General features: G+C 35.7%; 3 protein-coding genes and 1 long non-coding RNA gene across 14 annotated transcripts in view; 3 read left to right on the top strand and 1 right to left on the bottom strand.

Annotated features, from left to right (window-relative positions):
* cadpsb (Ca2+-dependent activator protein for secretion b) overlaps nt 1-13,346 on the top strand; it is a 129,493-nt gene extending 116,147 nt beyond the window's left edge. For all 9 annotated transcript variants that reach the window (XM_073870379.1, XM_073870378.1, XM_073870382.1 and 6 more), the window contains 3 exons: nt 88-195; nt 9,161-9,265; nt 12,041-13,346. In XM_073870379.1, the coding sequence (XP_073726480.1) occupies nt 88-195; nt 9,161-9,265; nt 12,041-12,217 (390 nt within the window). In that variant the 3' untranslated portion in view covers nt 12,218-13,346. The remainder of the gene's footprint in view (nt 1-87; nt 196-9,160; nt 9,266-12,040) is intronic.
* A 2,245-nt stretch (nt 13,347-15,591) lies between these two features.
* Nucleotides 15,592-17,918, top strand: cplane2 (ciliogenesis and planar polarity effector 2). Of its 3 annotated transcripts, none has more exons than XM_073870377.1 (6): nt 15,592-15,811; nt 15,992-16,144; nt 16,454-16,578; nt 16,660-16,796; nt 17,057-17,320; nt 17,649-17,918. In XM_073870377.1, the coding sequence occupies exons 1-5, from the start codon at nt 15,706-15,708 to the stop codon at nt 17,298-17,300; spliced, it is 765 nt and encodes a 254-aa protein (XP_073726478.1). In that variant the 5' UTR covers nt 15,592-15,705; the 3' UTR covers nt 17,301-17,320; nt 17,649-17,918. The 3 variants fall into 3 exon arrangements, with proteins under 3 accessions (XP_073726478.1, XP_055068587.2, XP_055068586.2); XM_055212612.2 differs by having other exon boundaries at nt 15,593-15,811; nt 17,057-17,334; XM_055212611.2 differs by lacking the exon at nt 17,649-17,918 and having other exon boundaries at nt 15,593-15,811; nt 17,057-17,530.
* Nucleotides 16,926-18,303, bottom strand: LOC129450125 (uncharacterized). The gene is made up of 4 exons (XR_008646259.2): nt 18,152-18,303; nt 17,912-18,028; nt 17,568-17,735; nt 16,926-17,262 (listed from the first exon to the last, which is right to left on the bottom strand). It is a non-coding gene; the product is annotated as an uncharacterized lncRNA (long non-coding RNA).
* Nucleotides 18,304-18,833: 530 nt separating this feature from the next.
* Nucleotides 18,834-25,803, top strand: wdr82 (WD repeat domain 82). The gene is made up of 9 exons (XM_055212610.2): nt 18,834-19,193; nt 20,001-20,098; nt 20,712-20,778; nt 20,871-20,970; nt 23,903-24,019; nt 24,120-24,275; nt 24,355-24,424; nt 24,505-24,647; nt 25,218-25,803. The coding sequence occupies exons 1-9, from the start codon at nt 19,033-19,035 to the stop codon at nt 25,245-25,247; spliced, it is 942 nt and encodes a 313-aa protein (XP_055068585.1). The 5' UTR covers nt 18,834-19,032; the 3' UTR covers nt 25,248-25,803.
* The last annotated feature ends 543 nt before the right edge of the window (nt 25,804-26,346 follow it).

Below are 26,346 nucleotides of genomic sequence, written 5' to 3' on the forward strand. Positions count from 1 at the left end.
TTATTTCCTTGTTTCTGGTTCTGTATTCACTTCCCTTCTCTGCAAAATCTTCCTCAACTAACTGTTTCTCCAATCCCACTTCCACAGAAACCTGGAATGGATGTTGCCGATGGCTATGTGACCTTTGTCCGTCACTCTCAGGACATTCTGAGAGATAAGGTCAATGGGGAGGTGTATATAGAGAGGTTATTTGATGTAAGTAAGATGCCGTTACCTCCGTGCCTATGAATGGAGGGCCCATCCAAAATGTGGCAAAACAATGGGGCATACGAGGGATAAGTCACATTTTGAGTGCCGAGCCTCGAGATTTTACTGTCGGCCAATCATGACCTGAAGTTCCCTATTGTCTCATTGCCGTGTTCTACACTGTCCTCTGATGTTCATTAGCCACGATGTATTGGACCTTTGTGCTCTGGTGTTGTGTTAGCTAATGTGCGTTGGACTTTATTGTTCACAGCGGTTTATTGTTTAAGAGGCAAAGTGTCACCACTACCACTCAGCGGATTATTTATAAGACAGTGCTCTCCAAATATTACATTTTAAACATAAAAATATGCACAATCTTCTATCTTTTTATTGAAGTAAACCCTTTCACAAAGACCCTGTTTACTCCTGGCATTAAGATCTGTTTTGGGTGATTCGATAGCAACTGAAAGTCGTGTGTAAATGGAGTCCAAAATGAAAAACAGTGAAGGACCTCCTTCTTACATGTCAATCAACCATTGTGCTAAAACAAGGATGTATTAAAGGGGCCATGGCACAAGACTTTAAGATGTCAAATAAATCTTTGGTGTCCCCAGAGCACATATGTGAAGTTTCAGCTCAAAATACCATATAAATAATTTATTATAGCATGTTAAAATTGCCACTTTGTAGGTGTGTGCAAAAATGTGCCCTTTTGGGTGTGTCCTTTAAAATTCAAATGAGCTGATGAAATTCAAACACTGATCACAATGATGGTGGTTTGTTGCAATTAAAACTCAATTGTGCTTTTTCTGCACTAAATGGTAATGCTGTGCTTGGATAGTGCAGATTAAGGGGTAGTATTATTATAATAAGAGCTCCTTATGACATCATAAGCAGAGCCAAATTTCAACCACCTATTTTTTCATGTGCTTTTAGAGAATGGTTTATCAAAACTAAATTACTGGGTTGATCTTTTTCACATTTTCTAGGTTGATAGAAGCACTGGGGACCCAATCATAGCACTTTAACATGAAAAAAGTCAGATTTTCATGCCATGGCCCCTTTAAGCTATTTGTTTTAAAGGAGCATTGTGTAACTTTTAGAAGGATCTCTTGACAGAAATGCAATATAATATACATAACTATATTATCAGTGGTGTGTAAAGACCTTACATAATGAACTCTATTGTTTTTATTATCTTAAAATGAGATTTATTTATCTACACTGCGGGTCTCCTTACATGGAAGCCGCCATTTTACTGCGTTTCGTCCCTACGTTGTCTCAGATGACGACATGTTTCTCCTGTGGCAGCTATCGTAGCTTCTCATTGCGTTTTGAAATTGAGGTCGGTTGCAATTTGCAAACTCACCACTAGATGCCGATAAAACCACATTACACTTTATGACTTTAAATGAACCAAAGAATAGAACAGAAAAACAATAGAAATATGGAAAAGCAAATAAAAAAATTGGTTTGCTTGATATATAAGTTAACACTGGTCAGTGAAAAATCTGCTTTAAACATTACATTTAAGATTTGGTTGTCTATCTGAACTTGTGATCGGGTCACCCGAGATGGTTTTAATACCATGTGTACACAACGAAAAAGGAGCGTCCATAATTGAAACCCAAAAGCTTAGAAATAAAATAGGAGAACCGATTTGAATTCATGACTGATGAGGGTTTAAGAGAGCACTGTTCAATTTAGAAAAATAATCCTTTGTGATCTTGTGAACATGTGTCTTTGTTACACAATGACATACGTGTGTGTTTATATATTTTATTAAGAAATGTAACAGATGTGTGGACCAGTGGTACATATGTGTGCGCGTAAGAGCGTTTTTTTAATTGTATTTTACTTTATATTTTTATCAATGCGTATTGTACGCGTGTGTGAGTACTCGGTTGTGTGTCATACCCATAGTATGTATCAGTGGTTAAAAGTGTGTATGTGTGCGAGTGAGAAAGTGTCATAGGAAGATATTATTTACCTTTTGCTGTTTTATTTGCTCATGCATTTGTGATGCACACACATCTTATGCATGCCTGTTGAATCTGCCTTTATGTTTATTGTTAAGAATGAAGTACTTTTTAGTTTTTTTTTTGTTTGGTTTTACGTTTATTGTAGTAATGCAGGGGTGTCCAAATTTTGTCCTGGGGGGCCGATGTCCTGCAGAGTTTAGCTAAACCCTCAACACACCTGCCGGAAAGTTTCTAGTGTGCCTAGGAAGACCTTGATTAGCTGGATCAGGGTTGGAGCAAAACTCTGCAGAGACACCGGCCCTCCAGGAGCAGGATTGGACACCCATGTAATGCATCCAAACTCAGAGACCACACTGAATCTAATATGGTCTGTTTTTAGTCTGGTCAAAATGCTGTCTTCGCAAGAATTCTGTCCAAACTAATCACAGTCAGTGAAAGACGCAGCAGTTGAAGATGGTGCTCAAAGGCATGAAATCAAAAGCAATTACTAAAACCGGAAAATCTATAACAGCGTCTGCCATAAAGTAAACGTTGATGCTGAAAGTTTTAATGGAAGCAGATAAAAGATGGACATTTCTGAATAATACACTAAAATGCCTTCTGAATGGAATTCTTGCTTGGACAGTTCTATCAAATTACTAAAATCATTGTTCATTGTGGTCTATTGAGGTCAGTTGTCAAAGGACATATTCAGCTATAGGGTGAACGTCAAAAATCATTTGCTTACTCGCAGCCACATGCTAATTTAAGTATTTAACTTTACTAACATTGTGAAAAGTAACAGTTAAGAAAATTAACCATGGTTATTTTGTGGAAACCATAAAAAAACTAGTGCTGGGAAAAGATTGGTCGCGATTGGTTGCATACAAAATAAAAGTGATTTATTTTACATAATGTATGTGTGTGTGCTGTGTGTAATTGTTATTTATATTTAACCACACACACATACATATGTTCATTTCAGAATGTTTCTATTTATATATAATTTTCTATATTCTTTATATAGATATAAATATAAATAAATATATATACACATGTAAATGTTTCTTAAATACATATTATTAAAATTAATATATATATTGTAATTGCACACGGCACACACTCATATATTGTGCCAGAAATCAGTTTTATTTTGTATGCGATTGATCGCGATTAAACTTTGACCAGCACTAAAAAATAAACAACATAAAAAGCAGCAACAACTTGGTTTTGCTAGTCAATTCAACCTACTATAATAAGTTTTGACTTGTGATAAGTTGACATAAGTTAAAATTGTTAAAGTAACACAAAATTATATGTTGATTTGACAAAAATGCTGCATTACTTTACAGTGCATGGTTAATTTTTGTAAGCGAAGCATCAGTAGCTACGTTTCTATTACCCTTCAAATTGCACAAAATGACATGGCAGATTGAAAATACGGTCAAAATGTCAATTTCACAATAACTCCCATGTATCGCAAAAATTTTTTTACACTCGCACACTGTAAAAAATACTTTGCTGCCTTAAAATTTTTTGTTGAATCAGCTCGGATTTACAAGTCATTTCAACTTACTATTATTTATCTTGACTAGAGATGAGTTGTTATAACTACAGGTGAGTTGTTATAACTTATTGTAACGGAGGCTTTCAAGAAAGCGAGTGAAAAGTGAATCCATGTGCAAAAGGTGTTTATTAGTAAAATCCCATAAAGGGCCAGCAACCAAATCCAAACAGGGTAAATCCAGTAAACGTAATCCAAATAACAGGCGAGAAGTCAAGGCAGGCAGAGTCACAATCATAAATCCAAACAAACAGGCGATAGATCAAGGCAGGCGGCAGACAGGCAAATAATCCAATAAACAGGCATGGGTCAGATAACAGGCAGATACAAATACAGGATTCAGGAATAACAAAGAACAGATCAGGTAACAGAACAAACAGGTAACGGGCTGGGCATACGAATGTAATATACAGCAGGGAACAGGTGTACAGGAAGTGACTTAAATACAAAAACAAACAGGAAGTGTGAAGCGTAACATGGCATGATGAGTTTCAAAATAAAAGTCCAAACAGAGCAGAGAATCAAAATACAAGAACAAATAACAAAAATACAAAGAATACAAGAAAACACAGAACAAAACCTTACACTTATAAAATTAAGTTGACTTTCTCAACTGTATTTTGTAAGTTGTGACAACTCATCTCTGTTGACATGACTTGTAGATCTGAGTTGATTTAACAAAAAATCAACAGCAAAGGCAAAGTGGTTTTTCAGGCAATTCGGAAAATGTGTATTTCGCAAAACTGCAATGCAGGTCACCTGATCAGCGATGGCGTCGTATGTACTAAAACCTCCCAGAAACACCTCGTACGTATTTCTTTGCCAATAATGTTTGGAATAACACTCCTTCATCTTATTTCATTAAAAATAATGTCTAGAGTGGTGGATGTAATATTATTAAACCTACCAACATCCATCGATGTGATATTTGGAAAGACTACATTTGGAAAAATTACGTTTTAGTCGCATATCATCAGTTAGTGTAAACGTCGTCACAAAAGTTTTTTATCAACATTTAGAAATTATTGCATAAGTTTTGTGCAAATCTGTAATGGAAATCCAGCTACTGTTACTGTTGCTTATACATGGAGTTGGACATCTGAACAAAACTTTAATTGTTTAAAAAATAAGCTAAAAACTCTGAGCCAATGCCCTTGCAGCTACAAAGAAAACCTTGACAACCCCAGAGCAACTCATTGAAAACCAAGTACTGTAGCACATCAACAGTACTCAGGTTAAAATAATAATAATAATAATAATAATAATAATAATAATAATACATAAATAAAAATATAGCTATACTGTTTATTCTTCATTGTTAAAATCTTCTCAGCTGAATATCTCTTCCAGTACTGTAATGTGTGACTGGTGTACCGCAGTTTTTGTACAATTTCTGTTAAAGGTTTCAGTTGCATGCAACTACATTTATGTATGTCCGTTATATTATTTTCATGACATCTTCCCATATCTTTAAACACTTTGTACTCACGATATCCTAACCCTCAGACAGCATCTCATTCTGCATTCCTCCTATAGGCCAAAATGGAACTTATCTCTAAATGTCCTGCTGTTTATTCACATTCTGTCGAGTGGCATGAGTTCTAATCAAATAATCTTCCTGTGTACATCTTCTAGCATGACCCACCTCTTAAAAAAATCCCACCTCATGCAAACACACACAAACACATAGACATTTGCCCTGGACACTCACTTGCTCTCTGTGCATGCACTGCACGCTCCAACCACTCAACTCTTTGAAGTGGACAGGCAAAAAAATCAATCACTGATCGAAGCATCAAATTATCTTTTGATCTGACTTTTCTAATAGTTTAATTAAGACTATCACAGAATATGAATACATCCATGACGTATGAATTAAACATCAATTGGCAGGCCACTGTGGCTTTTGACTATAAGCTGAAATTGAAAATAGCCCACTTCAAAACTCACAGATATCTTTTCACTTCATAGGATACAGCACTTTCCTTTAGATGATAGTTGACACGTCATCCATTGAACCACACGTGTGCTGTTCTCTTTGAACTACAACTACAATTTCATCCGTGCATTAAGAGATTTTTAAATATGCATGGTGCTCGGATTAAAAAGAAAAATCATATTGTATAAAGAAGAAATGGTTTAAGATAACAGTACAACACACCTTTGCCTGCAAGTGCCATATTTTCCTCTTTTTATTCATTTAAGTCCTTGTATTCTGATTATGATTAGTTTTATTTTTGATACTTGAGGACTATCGGGTATTATGCTTTTACTTTTATTTTTTAATCGAGTTTGTGTGATAACATGTTCTCTATTGATGTTTTATAACATTTAGCATGGTTAAAGGAATTTTACTAGAAATGAAAATTCTCTCACTATTTACTTATTTACATGCCATGCAAGATCTACATATATGTCTTGTATATGCCTTTCTTCAATTTTAAAGATGTTATTTTCTTTCATGGGTGCTTTAACATCATTAAACCAAACCAAATGACTCCAGTATGCACTCTTAGAAAAAAGGTACAAGAATGTACAAAAGTTGTTACTTGGACGATACATTTCAAAAAAGTACACTTTTGTACCTAAAAGGTGCGTATTGGTACATGCTGGTAGCTAAATGGTTCATATTAGGACCTTTTTTAAAGGTACCGTCCCGAGAGTGTGGGATAATATCCACTCAGCTAAAGGATTATTAGGAACACCATACTAAAATTGTGTTTGACCCCCTTCGCCTTCAGAACTGCCTTAATTCTACGTGGCATTGATTCAACAAAGTGCTGAAAGCATTCTTTATAAATGTTGGCCGTTGATGCAGATTTGTGGGATGCACATCCAGGGCACGAAGCTCCCGTTCCACCACATCCCAAAGATGCTCTATTAGGTTGAGATCTGGTGACTGTGGGGGCCATTTTAGTACAGTGAAATCATTGTCATGTTCAAGAAAACAATTTGAAATGATTCGAGCTTTGTGACATACTGCATTATCCTGCTGGAAGTAGCCATCAGAGGATGAGTACATGGTGGTCAAAAAGGGATGGACATGGTCAGAAACTATGCTCAGGTAGGCCGTGGCATTTAAACTATGCCCAATTGGCACTAAGGGGTCTAGAGTGTGCCAAGAAAACATCCCCCACACCATTACACCACCACCAGCAGTCTGCACAGTGGTAACAAGGCACGATGGATCCATGTTCTCATTCTGTTTACGCCAAATTCTGACTCTACCATCTGAATGTCGCAAAACAGGAATCGAGACTCATCAGACCAGGCAACATTTTTCCAGTCTTCAACTGTCCAATTTTGGTAAGCTTGTGCAAATTGTAGCCTCTTTTGCCTATTTGTAGTGGAGATGAGTGGTACCCAGTAGGGTCTTCTGCTGTTGTAGCCCCTCCGCCCTTAAGGTTGTGCGTGTTGTGGCTTCACAAATGCTTTGCTGCATACCTCTGTTGTAACAAGTGGTTATTTCAGTCAAAGTTGCTCTTTTATCAGCTTGAATCGGTCTGCCCATTCTCCTCTGACCTCTAGCATCAACAAGGCATTTTCTCCCACAGACCTGCTGCATACTGGATGTTTTTCCCTTTTCACACTATTCTTTGTAAACCCTAGAAATGCTTGTGCTTGAAAATCCCAGTAACTGAGCAGATTGTGAAATACTCAGACCAGCCCGTCTGGCACCAACAACCATGCCACGCTCAAAATTGCTTAAATCACCTTTCATTCCCATTCTGACATTCAGTTTGGAGTTCATGAGATTGTCTTGACCAGGACCACACCCCTAAATTCATTGTCATGTGATTGTTGCATTAATTGCATTAATGAGAAATTGAACAGGTGTTCCTAATAATCCTTTAGGTAAGTGTATACGTCTTCTGAAGTGAAACTATACGTTTAAGACAGAAAACTATTCATATTTTAAGCTTACTTAGCGGAGTTAAAATTTAAACAATTGAATCCGAGCGATACAGCAGTAACTTTAAACCTCATTGGTCACATGCACGTTTCGTCATGCAACATCTGGGATGGCATTAAGGTGCGTATGTTATGAGAGAATTTTCATTTTCTGGTGAACTAATCCTTTAATTGTAAGAGAAAGATAAAACTGCTTTTATCTGTTGAATTTATCTTTTGATCCTAGCTTTAATATAAATCTTTTCAGATTACCAAGATTTTAATTTAAGACATCTAAACCTTAGGTTACGATAGTTCACCCAGAAGTGAGGGTTCTGTCGTCGTTTGCTCGTCCTCGTGTTGTTCCGGACCTGTGTGGGTTTCTTTTTTCTGATGAACACAAAAGAATGATGGTAAACATACAGCAGATAGTGACCATTGACTTCCATAGTAGGAAAAAATGTTTTGAAAGTATTGCACTCTTAAAATGAATGTGTTAAATTAACACATCTTGTGTCTAGTTAAGGACAACACATCTAGTGTGTTGTCCTTAATTTAACACATCTTTGTGTTATTTTTGGAATAACACACTTTGTGTTGTTTTAACACATCTTGTGTTGTCCCTTTTATTTATATGAACTCAAAATCAACACGAAATGACACATAATGTGTTAAAATTAACACATAATGTGTTAAATAGTTTAACACAAAGCAATGTGTTAAAATTAACACACCCAGGATGTGTTAATTTTAACACATTGTTTTGTGTTCAAACTATTTAACACATTATGTGTTGTTTTTAACACATTATGTGTCATAACATGTTGATTTTTAGTTAAAATAAATAAAAAGGACAACACAATAATTGTAAAAATAACACAAAGTGTGTTCTTCCAAAAATAACACAGAGATGTGTTAAATTAAGGACAACACACTAGATGTGTTGTCCTTAACTAGACACAAGATGTGTTAATTTAACACATTCATTTTAAGAGTGTGTGATAAACGATGAAGAAAATATTTTGATAAATGATGGAAAGCACACGGTTGATGGTACACATTGATTTCCATCATACTTTTTATTCCTACTATGGAGGTCAATGGACACTGTCTGCTGTGTGTTTCTCAAAATATGTTCTTTTGTGTTCATCAGAAAAAAGAAATTCATACAGGTTTGGAACGGCATGAGGATGAGTGGGTGATGACAGAGTTTTCATTTTTGGAAGAACTATCCCTTTAATTATGCAACCTAAAGCATGATTTATTTATTTATATATAAGGTCATATTGCTGGCTCTTAAAATTTTATTTCAAAATGTCTGACTAACCTCGGTTCTAAGTAAAGGTGTGACTGTGTAAATGTTGGTATCGGTTGTGCAAGCGTGGTGTGGATGAGTGATGCGTGTGGGTCCACGTCCCCACATTGTGTGATTTTTTTCATGTCTGCCCGTACGTCCACGGTTACGTCTATTTGTATGTCTATATATGCTGGTCTCTTGCATGCGTTTGTTTGTCTGTCTGTGTTTTGCTGGAGAAGGCTGTGTTTTTGTGCTTTGCAGCAATGGTATACAGCTACTATGAACCTGCTGGCGACCTGGCTGACCGAACGCATGGACCAACAGCTTCATGTCTATCAACTTAAAATCCTCATCAGGATTGTAAAGGTATTTATTGCCTATACTGTAAAACTGTAGTGACGTGTTTCAGTTTCTGAGAGCATTGCGCATACAATATCAAGGTCGATGAGTTTGTTTTTTAAAGGGATAGTTCACCCAAATATGCAAATTTTGTCATTGTTTACTCACCCTCAAGTTGTCCCAAGCCTGTGGGAATTTCTTTGTTTTGCTGAACACAGTTACAAATATCTGAAGAAAGATATTTGTAATCAAGCAGGTAACCGGAGCACCATTGACTTACATAATATACTCAAAAAAAATTATTCAAGCCCTTCTTAGAAATGACACATTAAAATTGTGTTCAATTAATTTAAAATACCTATTAATCTAACACAAAATGTATATGTACTATAATTTATTGATTTCTTTGCGTTAACACAATTAGTTTGAGTTTGGGTTCTGGAAAAAGAATACCTTTTTTTATCTCAACCTAATTTTATCATGTTCAGTCCACTTAATAATTTTATGTTGGGAGAACACGAATGATTTTTGTTGCTATTACTAACTGGGCCGTGGATCTGCACTGTAAAAAGTAATACCTAGATCTAACTAATAAAAAGTGAGGCAAGTGACTGCATGGGAAGTTATAGGTTGAGTCAACTTGCAACCTTTTTTAAGTATATTGAACACACTAACATTACTTAATATGAATACAATAAAATTGAGTTGAGTTAACTAATTGTACTAGTATTACTCAGTTAGATACACCTACTTGTCTTGGTACAGGTAACATATTTATGGTTAGTTGTTGTTTTTTATTCTGTGAGATGAGGGCACGAAACGTTTATTCAATCAACGCACCCACTCAGTTTCGTTTTGGGCAGCTGTGAAGCATAACATACTTCAGTATGCAGTCTATGCACAAGCACCAGTCTTCTGAACAATGGTAACTACAAAACTCAAAGAAGAAACAGAAACTCTTCCAAATATCGAAGATAAATGAACATTAAACACTAACAAGTCTTTCTTTTTAGTTAAAAACAAAAAAGAAAGTTTCAATTCAAATTTTACTCTCCAAATGCAGTCCCATGCAAAGCATGCTGGGAACTGCAAGTCTACTGCCTAGTTAGTTATGTTCACTAAAATAATTCATGTAGTTTTTACACAAAATTATTAAGTTAATTTCTTTCCTACAAATTTAAATGGATTATACATAATAACATGAAGTTGAATTTACTCAATAATGTGTTCATTTAGAATTACTCAAATTATTCAAATTTTTATGTTATTTTAACTCATATTTTGATTAAAAAAACAAGAATTTAAATTTTTTAATATAGTTTACTCAATTTATTTTTGTTAAATCTACTAAGGCACAGAAACACTTTTTACAGTGTGTATTTCCCAGCATGTTTTGCATGCAACTGCTTTTGGAGAGTAATGTTTTTAATTAAGTGTTATTTTATGCATTTTTAGGTAAAGAAAAAAAAACTTAATAGTGTTTAATGTCAGTTTATTTTTTCAAATTGTTTGGTAACCATCGTGCAGAAGAATAGCGCTTGTGGTTAGGTTGTGGATGTGACGTATTTCTCTCAATGAACACTAACTGTGTTAATGCCTGTTTGGAGATCAGTCTCTTCTCACATGCTCATTCAAATTATCATAATGTTATTATTATTAGCATGCTAACATGTGATTATGCTAATTAGTATGATATAAAAACGTTTTATAAAAAATAACAGAATTGAGTAATTCAGATTACACTACATCGAGTTATTCAAACTACACTAAATCGAGTTATTTAGACTACACTAAATTGAGTTGAGGCAACTACACTTAGTTGAGTATTGCCATTTACTTTAAATTGAGTTGGACTATTTCAATATATTTTTATTGTGTAAAGCAGTTTTTTATGAGTTGGGGTACACATTCATATTTGATGGAAATCCTGCCCACAATTTTATTGAGTTAACCCCATGAATATTTTTTTAGTCAATGGTGCTCAAAACAGTTTATTTACAAACACTGCTCAAAATATCTTCCTTTGTGTTCAGCCGAACAAAGACATTTATACAGGTTTGTAACAACATGAAGGTGAGTAAATTATTTTTCATTTTTGGGTCCCTTTAAGGAACACTTTACTGCTTTAACTGTCAGGAGAAAAGATGTAGTGTTTGTTCAAAAGCATCCAAACAAAATTTATTTTTCACAACTTATTGCTATTTTATGAACAGAAGCCTTCTGTTCTTGATTAATTAGTTCCTACAACAGAAACATTGCTATGAATCATAACAGTCACCCAATGTCAGTCCCAGTCTTGTTTCATAAATCTTGGCTTTAGAGTGTGGTTTTAATATATATTTTTCTTCTAAAAATATATAAACATACAAATTTATCAAATGAAAGAACACAGATTCTCTGTTTTCAAACAAAATGGGGGGGGAAAACTGTTCATATATTTTTTTATCCGCTTATAAACTCATAAATGGGTATTTGTCTTTAAAAATAAAAAAATTAGCAAAAAGCTGAAATAATTGCATTTGTGTGAAGGTATTTTGTTAGAGATCAGATTCAGAACGATTAAGAAAACATACACAGAGTTTAAAATGAGTAAATAACTTTTTTGCTTCAATTTTTTTTTAAAGAGTGCCATCTAGTGGATAATTGCGGTATTACAGAATAACATTAAAATTCATCAGGAACACTTTTTTTATGCAAATGTTTTCTCTTAATTGACGAGATGATTCGTCAATGGCAGGGAAAGAGTTAAATGGTGTTTCATATTATACTGTATAATACATGCCGACATTTTTATTCTTGTAGAAGAAATACCGCGATTTTAGGCTGCAAGGTGTTCTCGACTCTACACTGAACAGCAAGTCGTACGACACGGTACGAAACCGGCTCACCCTGGAGGAAGCCACCGCCTCTGTCAGAGAGGGAGGCATGCAGGGCATCTCGATGAAGGACAGCGACGAAGAGGACGAGGAGGACGATTAGAGCATCGAGCCATCCGGTGCCACCCACCGCTCCGAACCCGACCTGTCTATCCATCCCTACCCCACCCCAACACTTTAAACTTAGCCTGATAACGTAAGATGCATGTAACAAGTTTCATTACCCAGTTAGCCACTCTAGGACTTGCCCCATCAGCTCGAATTGCCCACGGACAAAGCCGAAAAACGAATAATAAAAGTCAAATAATGAAAAAGAAAGTATCAAAGATCACGATTGGCAATTTTAGCTGTGTCATAATAAATAATAAAGAACAACAAACTAGCACCGATTTTCGAACTCATTCGTTTGAGGAATTTGTTTCTATGTGTTCCTAAGCAATATGGAGTACCATTTGTTTAATAATGTCGAGTGAGATTATTAGATGTGTCCCTGTCCAATGCGATAACATATATGGCGCTTCTTTGACGTACTCTTACATACATTAATAATACATTGTTGTGAAGATGAGTGTATGGACCCTTATCTTTGTCTTGTCTGTTTTTAAAGTGGATGCCAACTGCTTCGAAACTAAAAATGAACCTCTGTATTTAAGTTTGAAACTGTTAACTGTAAATGTCTTCTGTGTCTGCACACTTTCATTGTATGTTTTTTCCTTATTCGTGTCGAGGCTCTTTGACCCTATGTTGCAAATAACCGACTAGGCAACGTCTCACAGGCATCTCAAAATGAAAATGAATTGGTGTTCTAGAAATGCAATATCCTCATACCTCCATGTTAATATCTTGTTGGAGACGTCTTTTAAGTAGATGTCAGAAATGACAACTAAACTATATTTTTGGTTTGGTTTCACTTTTACAGAATCTCTCTCTCTCTCTCTTTAAGTTTGTAAGTCCGGTTAAAGCCATTCTGCTTATGTTCATAGATTTGTTGAGATTGCTACGTGCCATTTATTCGGGGTCTCACTATTGTTTTGTATATATGATGCTGTACATTGCATTCTGAGCCATCGCTGCATGCCTGTGGGATCCACCTACTCCAAAAGCATTTTGTTTTTCTGTGTCAATTAGCTGGTGGATTCATCCTTGCGTTTGCCTTATCAAAGCCAACAGTTGTAATATGCAAGAGCTGTGGCCTCTCAATAAAGATAACATGATGTACTGATAAACCAGCAGATTTTGTTGTTTGTTTGTTTGTTTTGAGCTGCATTAAAGGTGCAGTGTGTAAAATTAAGGAGGATCTCTTGACAGAAATGCAATATAATATACATAGAGTAGTAGGGGAGCACCTGGGCGAAAGTAACGTGGGACAAAAGTAACAAAGCGATTTTCTCCGAGCTCTGACTACATTTGACAGAGCTGACAAATATTGCGTTATTTCGTCACTGTTTCGCGCGTGTAGGTCCAGAAAATCCATGATAAGTAAATTCCTAAAGCTGCAATTTTTTCTAATAATGCGTTGTTTCTAGTTTCATGTGTTACAGTACTGATCAATTTACAGGTTATTTAGTGCTGTAACACAACCTGAAGTTTGCCTTCTTAGAGTTTTTAAAAATAAAAAGTAAATGTCCGAGTTTCTGTTGGGACGAACGAATGTTCAGGATTTTTTATTATGCTAATTTTATAAAAATTTTATAGTGTTCATACAAAAAATGTATTCTCAACAATTCAAGTTTGTACTGTCAGGTTGCGTTTAAAACAGAAGAAACAGAAATTAAAAAAGAAAATATAATTTTATTATTTTTTGCAAAGATAAATGACAAAATATGTTTGCATTTACATATTAACAAGGTCATAGTCATGTATATTTACTAAAAACTAGTGTAACACAAAAATCTATCTTGTTCTGTTGTGTTATTTTTGACCCACCTGTGTTTTGTATAAAGTGAAATTATACTGAAGTCGTTTTACATTTGATCAAAATTTCACCTGGTATTGATAGACCACACTTGTGATTTATTGATCATAGCAAAAATATATCTCTGACATTGTCGTTTAATATTAAGTTTTTCTGAAAATTGTACTTTCGGCCCTGTTCTCCCCTTAGTATATTTTTAGTAATGTATAAAGACCTTACAAAATGAACTGTTGTGTTTTTATTACTTTAGAATGAGCAGTTTTTGTCTAAATACACAGTGGGTCCCCTTACATGGAAGTCGCCATTTTGTGCCGCCATGTTTCTACAGTAGCCCTAAATTGACAAACTGCTCTACAGAGTGCATTTTCTCACTTCTTGTCTTAGACTATGACATTTTTGTCCCGTGGTGGCTACCGTAGCTTCAATGTGTGTTTTGAAAGGGAAGGGTGATCTGTGTTGGTTGCAATTCGCAATCTCACCACTAGATGCCACTAAAATTTACACCCAGCACCTTTAAACTCAGATTTTACTCCCCTACTGGCATCTTATCTTAATAATACAGTTGTCCAATAAATATTTGGATACTTACATCACACTAAACATTTCATAATTAAAAAAAATTATTATATTAACAACAAACAATTGATTCATATGTAGTTACTGTTCAAAATTAAGTTAAACTTAATTATAAACTTCCAGGTTATCAATCCTATGTGAAGATGTCCATTGATGATGTAATGAGCGCCACCCTGTGGTTGTTCTCCAAAGGCCATATATGTGAACATGAGGATGTTTGACATTACACATCCAATGAACTAATATTTACCTTGGTCTTGCTAGTTAAAAATAGCTGAATAAATTATTTTCAAAAATGCTGTTCAGATGCCATATGTCTTTAAATGTTATTTAAAGCTGTGATATTTAGTGACTTAAATGTCTAACATCCAATAAAACGTTTGTATAGTCAAATAATTATTGTGGTGTTTATATAAATCTATATATATATTTAAATATTTTCTTTTTATTAAAACTTTAAAATTAAAATTGATTATTGTAGACCACAGACTTTTATTTTGACGTCTCCTTTACGACTATTCAGCGGGACGAACATAGATATGTATAAAGGCTAGATGGCTCAAGGCGGAGTCCCTAACGGCATCACCTGGCGGCCATCTTACGACAGGGCGCTCGCTCACTCGTAGCATTGAGTTTAATGGTGCAGGTACTTTTAAATGACCATAACTTGCTCAATTTTCTACCGATTTTCAAACGGTTTGGGTTTTTACAAACGTTATTAACGTGGCTATAATTCTGGATGCTTTAACATGTTTCATGAATTTATTTTTTATTTTTAGTATAGGTATGCAGTGTCATAGGTACATCTTTGACGTTTATAACAAACCAAACCGTTTGAAAATCGGTAAAAAATTAAGCAAGTTATGGTCATTTAAAAGTACCTGCATCATTAAAACTCAATGCTACGAGTGAGCGAGCGCCCTGTCGTAAGATGGCCGCCAAAATGCGGACGTTGAACTCAATTGGCCAGCAGCGCGGACGAGCCATCTAGCCTTTATATACATATCTATGGGGACGAAGAACTGTTCAGGCTTGCGCTCGCCCAGATCCAGTTACTTGGCATCCCAAAATAAAACATAACTCTTTACATTTTGAACAAAATGTCTGTCGTTCCTGGGTCAATAATCGTGTCAGATTGGCACCGCTGCGCAGACAGTAAAGAGTTTTTCAGCAAAATATTGCATAAAAAGAGACGACGAAAGTTTGGTAAGCTTCATTTCCATGGATACAGCAGACCAAGCATCGCTGTTATGTAACGTTATTCATACTTACGATCGTATATTTATAGTGTAGTTCATAGTAAGTAGCAGTAGCAATGCTTACTTAAGCAAGTTTTCCCTTAAGTAATTTGAATAAATGCAAAATGCACATTTCTACTTGTATGAGGTCTCTTGGAAGCTCCAATGATGCCTCCTCATATGAATGTGGACACCGTGCGCTACAAGGTTTTTATCTCCGGTAAAACTGGAGTGGGGAAAAGCGCCCTAGCTGCACGTCTGACTGGCCTCGATATCCCCAAACTGCACTATGAGACCACAGGTGAGGTGAGTGACAACCCACATGAAAAATACTGTGGTATACTTTATAGTATTTACTAAGTTGTAGTATAGTAAATTGTATAGTAGTATATAGTACATTTTAATATAGTAAATACTATAAATACTAAAGTAAATTTTTCTACAGTAGATAAACCTTTGCACATTTTTCTCAAGGTTATTTGCATAAAAGAACACTGGTGGTTACTGGATTGTTAAGGATTGTAGGACTCTTATATTGCATAATAATTATTATACAATTTATATATACATTCTTTTATCACATTCCTTAAAAGAACTGTAATCCCTGTAGGCATAGAGACAAGTGTGACCTTCTGGCCTGTAAAGCTGAAGGAGAGTGGCCGTGTGTTGTTTTTCCGCTTTGAGTTTTGGGAATGTGGAGAAAGTGCTATGCGAAGATTTGATCACATGTTACCGGTGAGCCATTTTTTTATAGCTACTTACATTCTCTCAAAACATGAATTTTATTCACATTATTATTTATAATTTTCTCTGCAGTCCTGTAAGGAACAAGTGGATGCAATCCTTTTCCTGTTTTCCTTCACTGACCGTGGCTCCTTTGAAGATCTTTCAAATCAGATATCTCGGATAACAGAATCTTCAGATCGAGTGGTTAAATTGGTGGTTGGCACCAAGTATCCTTTTAGATTTACTAGTTAAGAGCATTTAGTTGACATAGTGGAATACACATCTGTGTAAAAGTGACCGAAAACTCTGGGACTTTTTCCACTATATTGCATTTTAATGAGATCACACAAGTCTGCTTTAGGTTTGTTAACATTTAATTCCACGTTGTTTTGTTACAGTTCAGACTGAACACTAACATTTAAAAGAAACATACATTGTATCAAGAAAAATCTGTGTATTTTAATACGTATACACCTTAACGGTGCAGGTTTGACTTATTTATGCATACAGATGTCACGGAGAGCGATGTAACACACTTTCAAGAGGTGTGTGGTTTTCCGGTCTTTCGCATGGGAGGTGATGTAAGCGCAGGGCTTGGTGAGGTTGCACCCCTCTTAAATGCCCTTGCTGAAAACCTGTGGTACCAGGACTGTATAGCTGCTTCGTCTGCATCTATCTCCACGCAGGCTGGCGCTGACCACAGACAAACCGACGCAGAGATCATTGTATAGGCTTTATTTCAACATGCACGGTATTTGTGGTTCGGTATGAAAGAATTTGTGTTTTCTAAAATCATTCATGTATCATTTTGTCTAATCATTTTGTATCAAAATGACTTCTAAAAGACATTTATAACAAATGAAACATTGTATTAACAAACATGTATAATTATAAACATACAGTTTGTACCATAATGTAATTGATTTTATTAAATAAACAGATTTGTTAGTTTAACAATCCAGATATGTGTTCTTAAAATCATTTAAAGTAAAACATACTTTTTCCAAACCTATATCCATGCATTATGTATGTCCAATGGCCTTGTGAGCTTTAATACTCAACATGCCATTTTTCTCTAGAAATGATGTGACTGACATTGGATCCACATCAGCTGGGAATTGGCACTTTTGACAAACGGAGTTCTCAATTGTTCCATCCGATGCCAACTGATACATTAGTGTGGAAAAAATGGCAAGAAAATAAAAAGACAAATTTAATCTAAAAAGTAAAACAAATGTGGTATAAGTTGTGTAACCACATGCCTGAAAGCTTTTGACCCCATCGAATGAAAAGATCCTAATGCTTTGCATTTAAGTAGATTTTGTCATTGAAGTTTGCTTACCTTTTCTGCATGGACTTGTATGCAATTATTGGTGGATGTTACAATCACTTCTTCTGGTGCAAATTCTGCCACATTCACTGTAAATATGTAATGATCTCCCACCGTACACATTTTCCCCTTTGAAAAAGATACTCTGTGTTAGTACTTTGCATAACTACTACATTACATACTGAATACAGATGAAACTTTGTGTTAACAAAATCAGTTTTAGTTGGAAATATTATTTTTAACAAAACTTACCTGTAAATCACTGCTTTCCATTATAAATATGTTTGGTTAGGAATGAAATTAAAATTATTTTGCTCAAAAATTTGTAAGGTTAATTTTCTTAATGCTGCTTTTAGTGCAGTGCTGACTTTTATACCACTGGCTGCTGAGGTTTGGTTAGTGGCTATATTTGGGTGATGCTAGCTTGATGTCTATGTGCCAAATTTATTATATGAGAGAAAATGAAATTCATCTCGTGAGATCATATGCTTAAGTTGTGTCTGTTCAGCACTTCATTTATTTGAGATGGCGTGTTAAGGAGTAAATATAGACATTCAATATAATAAAATAGCAAAACTAAATATTATATTGACTGATGACAAATGAGAGACTATATTAAAAAATCAGACTCAACCTAGCAACACTAAACACAAATACAGAAGCACAGCATGTGGAGAGCTATTGTGAAATTCTAGGTCTTGGTCACAGCTGTCAGAACTACACTAAATAACCAACAGCATTCTTGTTATTATTTTTACCTAATGGAAGGCTAATATTAAACTATATTATAAAAGTATAAAAATGCTTTAGTAACAGAGATGGAGATCTTAAAATATACGCTTCAACTTTCTGCTGTACACAGGACTTTTATTCTAAAACTTCCGCAGGTATTGTCGCCATTTTGTAAACCGTTGTTTTACCTCTGCCTTCACCTCGTCTTCCGTAACCCGGTTCATTGACGAATTTCGTCGGCGGGCTTTTTTAACATGTCAGAAATGCACATCTGAAAACGTTTATCACTTATATAGCGTTCAAACACACTCACAGCATCTATTACTAAATAACAGGAGGCCGGTTTACTCGGTGTTTTTAGCTAGACGATCTCCCGCGCCTGGCCAGGCAGAAAGGCCAAAATGAAACTCACAGACAATGTGTTGCGGAGTTTCAGGGTTGCGAAGGTTTTCCGGGAAAATTCGGACAAAATAAACTGCTTCGACTTCAGCTCGAACGGCGAAACGGTAATATCGAGTAGCGACGACGACTCGATTGTCCTCTACGACTGCCAGGAAGGAAAGTAAGTAATTTAGTTATACGTAACGTTAACGTTATGATATGGCTAGCGGTCTTGTAGCGCGATAAATGGCCTTAATGTAAACGTACAGCCTTGATATTGACAACACCAGCGTTACTAAGATATATGTCGATATAGGTTGGCTAGTACTTCAATTTTAAAGTAAATGTTAGTGTGTATACTAAGAGTTTTCGTTGTGTTTTCATTGCATGTGTGTAACGTATGCTAACCTTTAGCACCCACGCCTCCCTCTAGGGAACTAGCCTGCCTAGCACAGTCAAACCCCCTTAGTATTAGTAACGTGGTTTTATTGTGGTAAACGTGAAGTATACTATGTTTATTCATGGAGGAATAATAATTACTTTATTTATACTACACAATTGAATTACAAATATCATGCTTTAACTATAGTTACTATGGTAACCATGGTTCATTTCCGAAAGAGGGGCCCGTTGCTTATGCATGAGCTCAGTTTGTAAAACGTCAGGTATGATAGTACATTGATGTTATGTTTTATGTTTAATATAGGTTATAATAACGTTGACATGTTAATATTGTGTTTCATATTTAAATGAAGAATAGTTTTATTATCATGGGGAAATGATACAACACAGCTGTGCAGCTCTCATTTAGTGTAATCATCATACTTGCATACTTGTACTGCTGCATACTTATGTGTTATAGTGATTGTTACAAATAAGATGCAATATGTAATAAAATAATCTTCTTGACTATATTAAACCTACACTATCTGTTAAGGTTTGGGTTAAGTAACCCAAGTAACTTTTTTCTCTTAATGCTCTGTATCAGACCAAAACGGACCCTCTACAGTAAGAAGTATGGTGTGGATCTTATCCGATATACTCATGCCGCCAACACTGTCGTCTACAGCTCCAACAAAATTGATGGTAGGATCATAAAAAGACTAGGCTTTTAAAAATAAAGTTGCCTAAAAGGGTTCTTTACTGTGATGCCATACAAGAACCTTTTTTAGTTCCCCAAATAATGGAACCTTTATTTTTAAGAGTGTAGTTACTGCGTAATATTGGGTGTGATTTATAAATACAAATGTTTCTAAAAGGGTGATAGATCTTATGTATTAATCTTTAATGTTAATATATTATTAAAAAGTGTAAATATTTGATATTTTTCAGCTCCCCCTTTAATTTTATTTTTACACTTGGTTTTCTGTTATGTACTTTGTGTGAAGTGTCTTGTTCATAATGTTTGATTCAGGAATTGGAAGTCCACTAACAGCTCTCTTTTGTATGTAATGAAGATGGATGAAGGTGTTCCCCAAACCTTCTGCCTGCTCTGGCCTGAGGTAGTTGTTTGTACAGTTTATAGGGTCTGGTATTGTGCCCTGTTAAGGAGTTAACTGTACAGACTACTGCCTTGCCCAGGGTTGAGCCTGTTCGTCTGACACCTAATACCCCTGAGATTCCAGCATGATTCGTTGGTAAAATCTGGTTTAGGGGTTTATTCTAAACCGTTCTTCTCTCCACCCATGTGTTGTTGCAGATACCATACGATACCTGTCTCTGCATGACAATAAGTACATTCGCTACTTTCCTGGACACAATAAGAGGTGAGGATCTTTAGATTTTTTTAGGTAAAGGTGCTTCAAAGCAAACTTTTCAGTTGTAATGTTTTATAACGGTGTATCTAATGCTTTTGCAGGGTTGTTGCGCTGTCTATGTCGCCTGTTGATGACACGTTCATATCTGGCTCATTGGATAAAACTATTCGCCTATGGGATCTTCGCTCACCTAACTGTCAAGTAAGCAATTTTTGGGCTTAAAACGTTATCCATCATTTTATGTCTCTGTATTGCCATCTCTGTTCGAAACATAGAATTGCAGGTTACTTTTTGTACTTAAAAAACAACAGACATTGCATGCAAAATATGATTTGACAGCTCAAAATATGAATTATTGTTGTAAGCTTAATGTTGTGAATCACGGTAAGGTAAGAAGATGAACACTAATTGTTTATGTACCTGATCGATAGGGATGCACAGAATGTTCAGCAAACTTAAATTATTCGGCCAAAAATAGCAAAAAACTAAAGCCGAACAAGTGAAACGACTGAATAAATTAAACCGAACAATGAGGTCTTTGATGACGTGATCAAAAAGCAACCTGCGCAGAGTAAGAGGCATGCAAACATGTTGATATGCATGGTTGAAAGCATAGCCATGCAAAGTATAGTTTATTTTACTCATACATGTACACAGGTGTTTCACACATGCACATTGCGACAAAATGCAATGCATCTCCTGGGCTACATATAACATTTTCCTGCAGGCGCAAGCAGGACCTACGCGTTCAATGTACGAAGGGTTTTAAAAATCCGGCGGTGCATGTAAAAATGGACCATACTTCGACCTTAACACAATTTGGGTTTTCTTTCTAACTACCAATTTCTCTGAAAAATGGCAAGCATTTTTTGCCAATCACTTTGTTCCTGTCCTGCAGTGTTCTACTGAGTAGGTCCGCCCACAGTGCTAGTACCATTCTTATTGGTCCAAAATCGAGCTGCTCATAACTGTGCATCAGTTTTGTCACATGGTGCAGCAGATTTGTATTTACTAGGGCTGGGTATTGTTAGGAATTTCACAATTCGATTCGATTCCGATTCTTGAGGCTTCGATTCAATTCGATTTGATTCAATTCGATATTGATTTGTTTGCTTCAATATCGATTCAATAATAAGTAGATACACAAGTAATTAAGTACCTGTGTAGCCTATATTTTAATTTGAGCTTTTAGTGCAGACTTGAACGGAGTGCAGCTGCTGTTTGCCATCTTGCTGTTTTGGTAAAGCGTGTCTTGTACAACGCTGAACGCTCTCACTAGAGCAGGGCTATTCAGTTAGTTTGTCATGGGGGCCAGTTCATGAAAAGCATCTCAAATAAGGGTCCGAAGATATATCAGTGATTATGACTACATTTATATTTAAACTGCATAACAACAAAATCAGTGCATTGTACAATAGGCTTTTTCTACAAACATGTATTTTCAAACTGCATACAACAAAATTAGTGCATTGTAAGATGTCAAAGTAGGCTTTTTCTACATCCAGACATGTTCATATGTTGTATTTTAAAACTGCATAACAACATAAATGCACTGTAAGATGCTTTAATTTACATATAAAGGGGTAAATAAGAGCCATATCACACTCATTGAGAATTTACCTTACTCACTTTAGTACACATATCAAAAAAGTTTACAATATGTAACATAACATTGTTTTATGCTGTTTTTGTCAAAGCTAATTATTTCACTACCTCTATTTAAACTACATCTCATTAACAGCCATCTTAATAATTTGCAAACATTAGTCTAGCTTCTAATAAGAGAAATTATACTTTTAGATTTCGCTAGAGCAGTAAAATCAGGTGTATGTTTGTCAGTAGATACGCGTTCAGTGGTGCAGGTGTTGGGCGCGATGGGTGATTAACTGTTACTAACCGTTTCAATGCGTTTCCTTTATTAAGACATCTAATGTCATTGTGGATAAGCAAGTCATCATTGATCCGACATATCAATGTATATGGAAATACAAGGAGTTAAAACAGCCATAGAGTCCGTGGTCTCACCACTGTCGCGTCTTGATATGCCAGTCACGTGACGCGCGCTCTGCATCTCATGCCGTAACAGATGCACGCTCATCAACTCGTAACTGTAGGGCCCGTTGTCCAACTACATTTATTTTAATTATACATTTATTTATTCTAGAGATGTCTTTTTCACAGACTACATAAAGGGCCGGATCAAATTACCTCGGGGAGCGGGCGCTACAGTGTTGCCCACCCATAGCGCCGCCACTGGCCAGGAGGCTGAATCGATTCATAGGATTTGATGAATCGATATTGAATTGAGGAACAAATAATTGCAATGCATTGATGAATCGATATTTTTACCCAGCCCTAGTATTTACTATATACAGACAATTCACGAGTTTGCAACAATTCCTTTTTTTTTATATAGCGCTTTTCACAATTGTTTAATTGTTTCAAAGTAGCTTTACATTAATAAAAGCAGGAGAAAACACAGAAAAATCGGTGAACAACATAAGCAGCAGAGTACAGTAGCTAAAATTAAATCGTACCAGCGAGCATAGTAATGATGTAACGTATAGAAGAGGGTGCTAAGGTAAGCCAATGTCAGCTGACTCCCTAGGGGTTGGAAAAAACCCTATGGAAAACGTCCTAGGGAGAAAAAACCCTTGAGAGCAAGACATAGCTAATTCTATAGAGGATATTATGTAATAGTTGCTATTTTATTGGAATTAAGACATTTAAAATAATATATATACATGAATAAGTAGATTTAATGGGGCGGCCTGTGGCCATTGGTCAGACATCAGCTGGGCATCAGGTTGCAGGAAGGCCAGTAGATCAGTGATGTGATGATCTTTACGACAGCATATTTATTACATGTAATAGCATATTTGGCTTGCTTTCTGAGGGCTCTGAGCTCGGAATATTAGATTGAACCCAGAGTACCCCCACTTTTTTACTCTGGTAGATACACCAGCTGAGAGTGAGGGATGCTGTCACGGGACAGATTTGAGGGACGGCTTAAGGCTATATAGATTACATGACCATGCTTTTCCGGAACTTGGTTAAATAAACTTCATACGTCTTGTCTTTAGTTGTTGTTTTGTACAATGTTAGCTTGACTCTCTCTTATCTTTCTTTGCAGGGCCTCATGCATTTGCAAGGGAAGCCAGTATGTTCGTTTGATCCTGAGGGGTTGATTTTTGCTGCAGGGGTTAATTCTGAGATGGTCAAGCTTTATGACCTTCGTTCCTTTGATAAGGTAAATTACATTAAATGAAACTATAACCAAAGACCTTACAATATCTGTTTTGTATTACATCCTTAATGATAATTATTAACAAATATGTCTCCAACATAAGGGGCCATTTGCAACATTTAAACTACAGTACGAGCGCACATGCGAATGGACGGGTCTCAAGTTTAGCAATGACGGAAAGCTCATTCTGGTCTCCACAAACGGAGGAACCCTGAGAGTGCTGGATGCCTTCAAAGGAGCCGTCCTTCATTCATTTGGGGTGAGAATACAGATTGATTTTGAACATGTACGTTTTTTAGTGTTGCTGGTGTCTCACTGAGATTTTTCTATCACTACAGGGTTATAACAACAGCAAAGGTGTGATTTTGGAGGCCTCGTTTACTCCAGACTCTCAGTTCGTTATGATTGGTAAGTCTTAACCAGCTATACCAGAGGACTTGAGATGAGTTAACAGAGACTGATGGTGTCTTCACATTGTGATTTTCTAGGATCGGAGGACGGGAAGATCCATGTGTGGAATGCTGAGAGTGGGATGAAAGTAGCACTTCTTGATGGGAAGCACACTGGCCCCGTCACCTGTTTACAGTTTAACCCTAAATTCATGACCTTTGCCAGCGCCTGTTCTAACATGGTAAGACTTAACATAAATTGAACAATAGGGTTTAAACATGCATCTTCAGTGTTTCCCACAGGATTTTGAGGAGACTGTGGTGGTGATGACGTCACTCACTAATTAGCATATTTGTGACGTCATCATGTCGTGTTTGCGTTTGATCTAGTGTTGGCACCTGAAATATGTTTCACTTCTACTCTTTGATCTGTATCTGTATTTGATCTGTATTATATATCAAATTATATTTTAAGCCGAATTAAGCTGTTTTAAATAGTGAAATAAAAATGTAAATGGGAATCATGAAAATTCTATTTGTGGGGGCCAGTAAATCAATGTATGGGAAACACTGCATCTTGCATTGATTTGTATAGCCATCATGGATATAAAAATGGTACACTTATTGATATACGTAAAGTCCTCTACCTAAATGAAGCAGTCCGTTGGTTTTTCCAGTCAAGTGTTTTCTGTGACGTATATGAGTTTATATTCACTGCAGGCCTGGTTTTATCAAATTATAATTATAACAACAGTGTACCAATTTGCTAAAAATGAACAATGTCTCACTCAAACCTCATCTCACCTCCACAGGCTTTCTGGTTACCCACAATCGATGACTGATGTTGTCAGGAGTTGAGAAATGTTGGACTGTAATGCCATCTTCCAGCAGGTGGCATCAGACGCTGTGTTCTTGACACACAGACGTGGCTCATTTTTGGACTTGAGGACTGTAAATATATCAGCTTTGATGCTACGTTATATTTCTTCGTATCATTCTGTGATGCAAAGATAATCTACCATCAAACCTTGTTCTTTTTGTAAAGCATTGTAAAAAATAATCGGTTTGCATTTTCTGTTTTGTTTGTGATGTAGTAACAATTATTCTTTAGAACTGGTGTGTGCAGGAGTTTTCAGTGAAACTGATTTAAACGAACATTATAGCAGATTTCAGCACGTGTACCTTTAGTAACTAAGAAATGTCACTGGAACATTTTTTTAATAAACATGTTTATACAACTTGCTGACTTGTACCCTAATGTAATCCATTTGTGAGTTAAGATTCCTTTTATATAATTCCTTATAGATTCAGCTTGTTTTTATATATATGTATAATACTTTTTTGATATCAGCATCATTGTGGAATTCTTATTAAAAATACAATCTCATTACAAATATACACTGACCACACTACTTTTATTTACTTAAAAGGTGCAATGTGGGATTTCTAGTTGGATCTCGTGACAGAAATGCAATATAATATACATAACTATATAATCAGTGGTATATGGGTGATTCTCACGAAACCATTGAAACACCACGGCACTAATGATTTTAGCTTTCAAATGTGTAATATAGTAACATTAAAAAGCATCAGAATTAACACAATACTGTGTTCTACCTTGCACAATGTGTGATTTCAACATAAGAATTTATAATTATAAATTTGATCTCATTTTCTGCTGAAATTCTCATTACCGCAATGTGTCCGGCTGTGTTTGAACATGCGTTATGTTGTAATTTAATCAAATTAACACAAAAATATTAAGAAAAGAAATAAATGGATGTTTTGCTAGACTACTTTAGATGACAAAAAAATATTTACTGAATATTCATGTATAATAATAATAATGAAGAAAAATTAGGAAAATTATGTGTCCATGCCTGATGTTCTCATCCTCCGCAACACTTTTTGAGAACAGTTTAAGCACACATACAGAAT

This window comes from Misgurnus anguillicaudatus, chromosome 8 (assembly GCF_027580225.2).
Source record: "Misgurnus anguillicaudatus chromosome 8, ASM2758022v2, whole genome shotgun sequence".
NCBI classification, from domain to species: domain Eukaryota; kingdom Metazoa; phylum Chordata; class Actinopteri; order Cypriniformes; family Cobitidae; genus Misgurnus; species Misgurnus anguillicaudatus.

Excerpts from the sequence above, each read along its gene's own strand:
- cplane2 (XM_073870377.1), top strand. The coding sequence starts at position 15,706 with ATGTCTGTCGTTCCTGGGTCAATAATCGTGTCAGATTGGCACCGCTGC. Across the intron at positions 16,145-16,453 it reads ACTGCACTATGAGACCACAG|GCATAGAGACAAGTGTGACC; the intron begins GTGAGGTGAGTG and ends TAATCCCTGTAG. Across the intron at positions 16,579-16,659 it reads GATTTGATCACATGTTACCG|TCCTGTAAGGAACAAGTGGA; the intron begins GTGAGCCATTTT and ends TTTTCTCTGCAG.
- wdr82 (XM_055212610.2), top strand. The coding sequence starts at position 19,033 with ATGAAACTCACAGACAATGTGTTGCGGAGTTTCAGGGTTGCGAAGGTT. Across the intron at positions 24,276-24,354 it reads CCGTCCTTCATTCATTTGGG|GGTTATAACAACAGCAAAGG; the intron begins GTGAGAATACAG and ends CTATCACTACAG. Across the intron at positions 24,648-25,217 it reads CCAGCGCCTGTTCTAACATG|GCTTTCTGGTTACCCACAAT; the intron begins GTAAGACTTAAC and ends TCACCTCCACAG.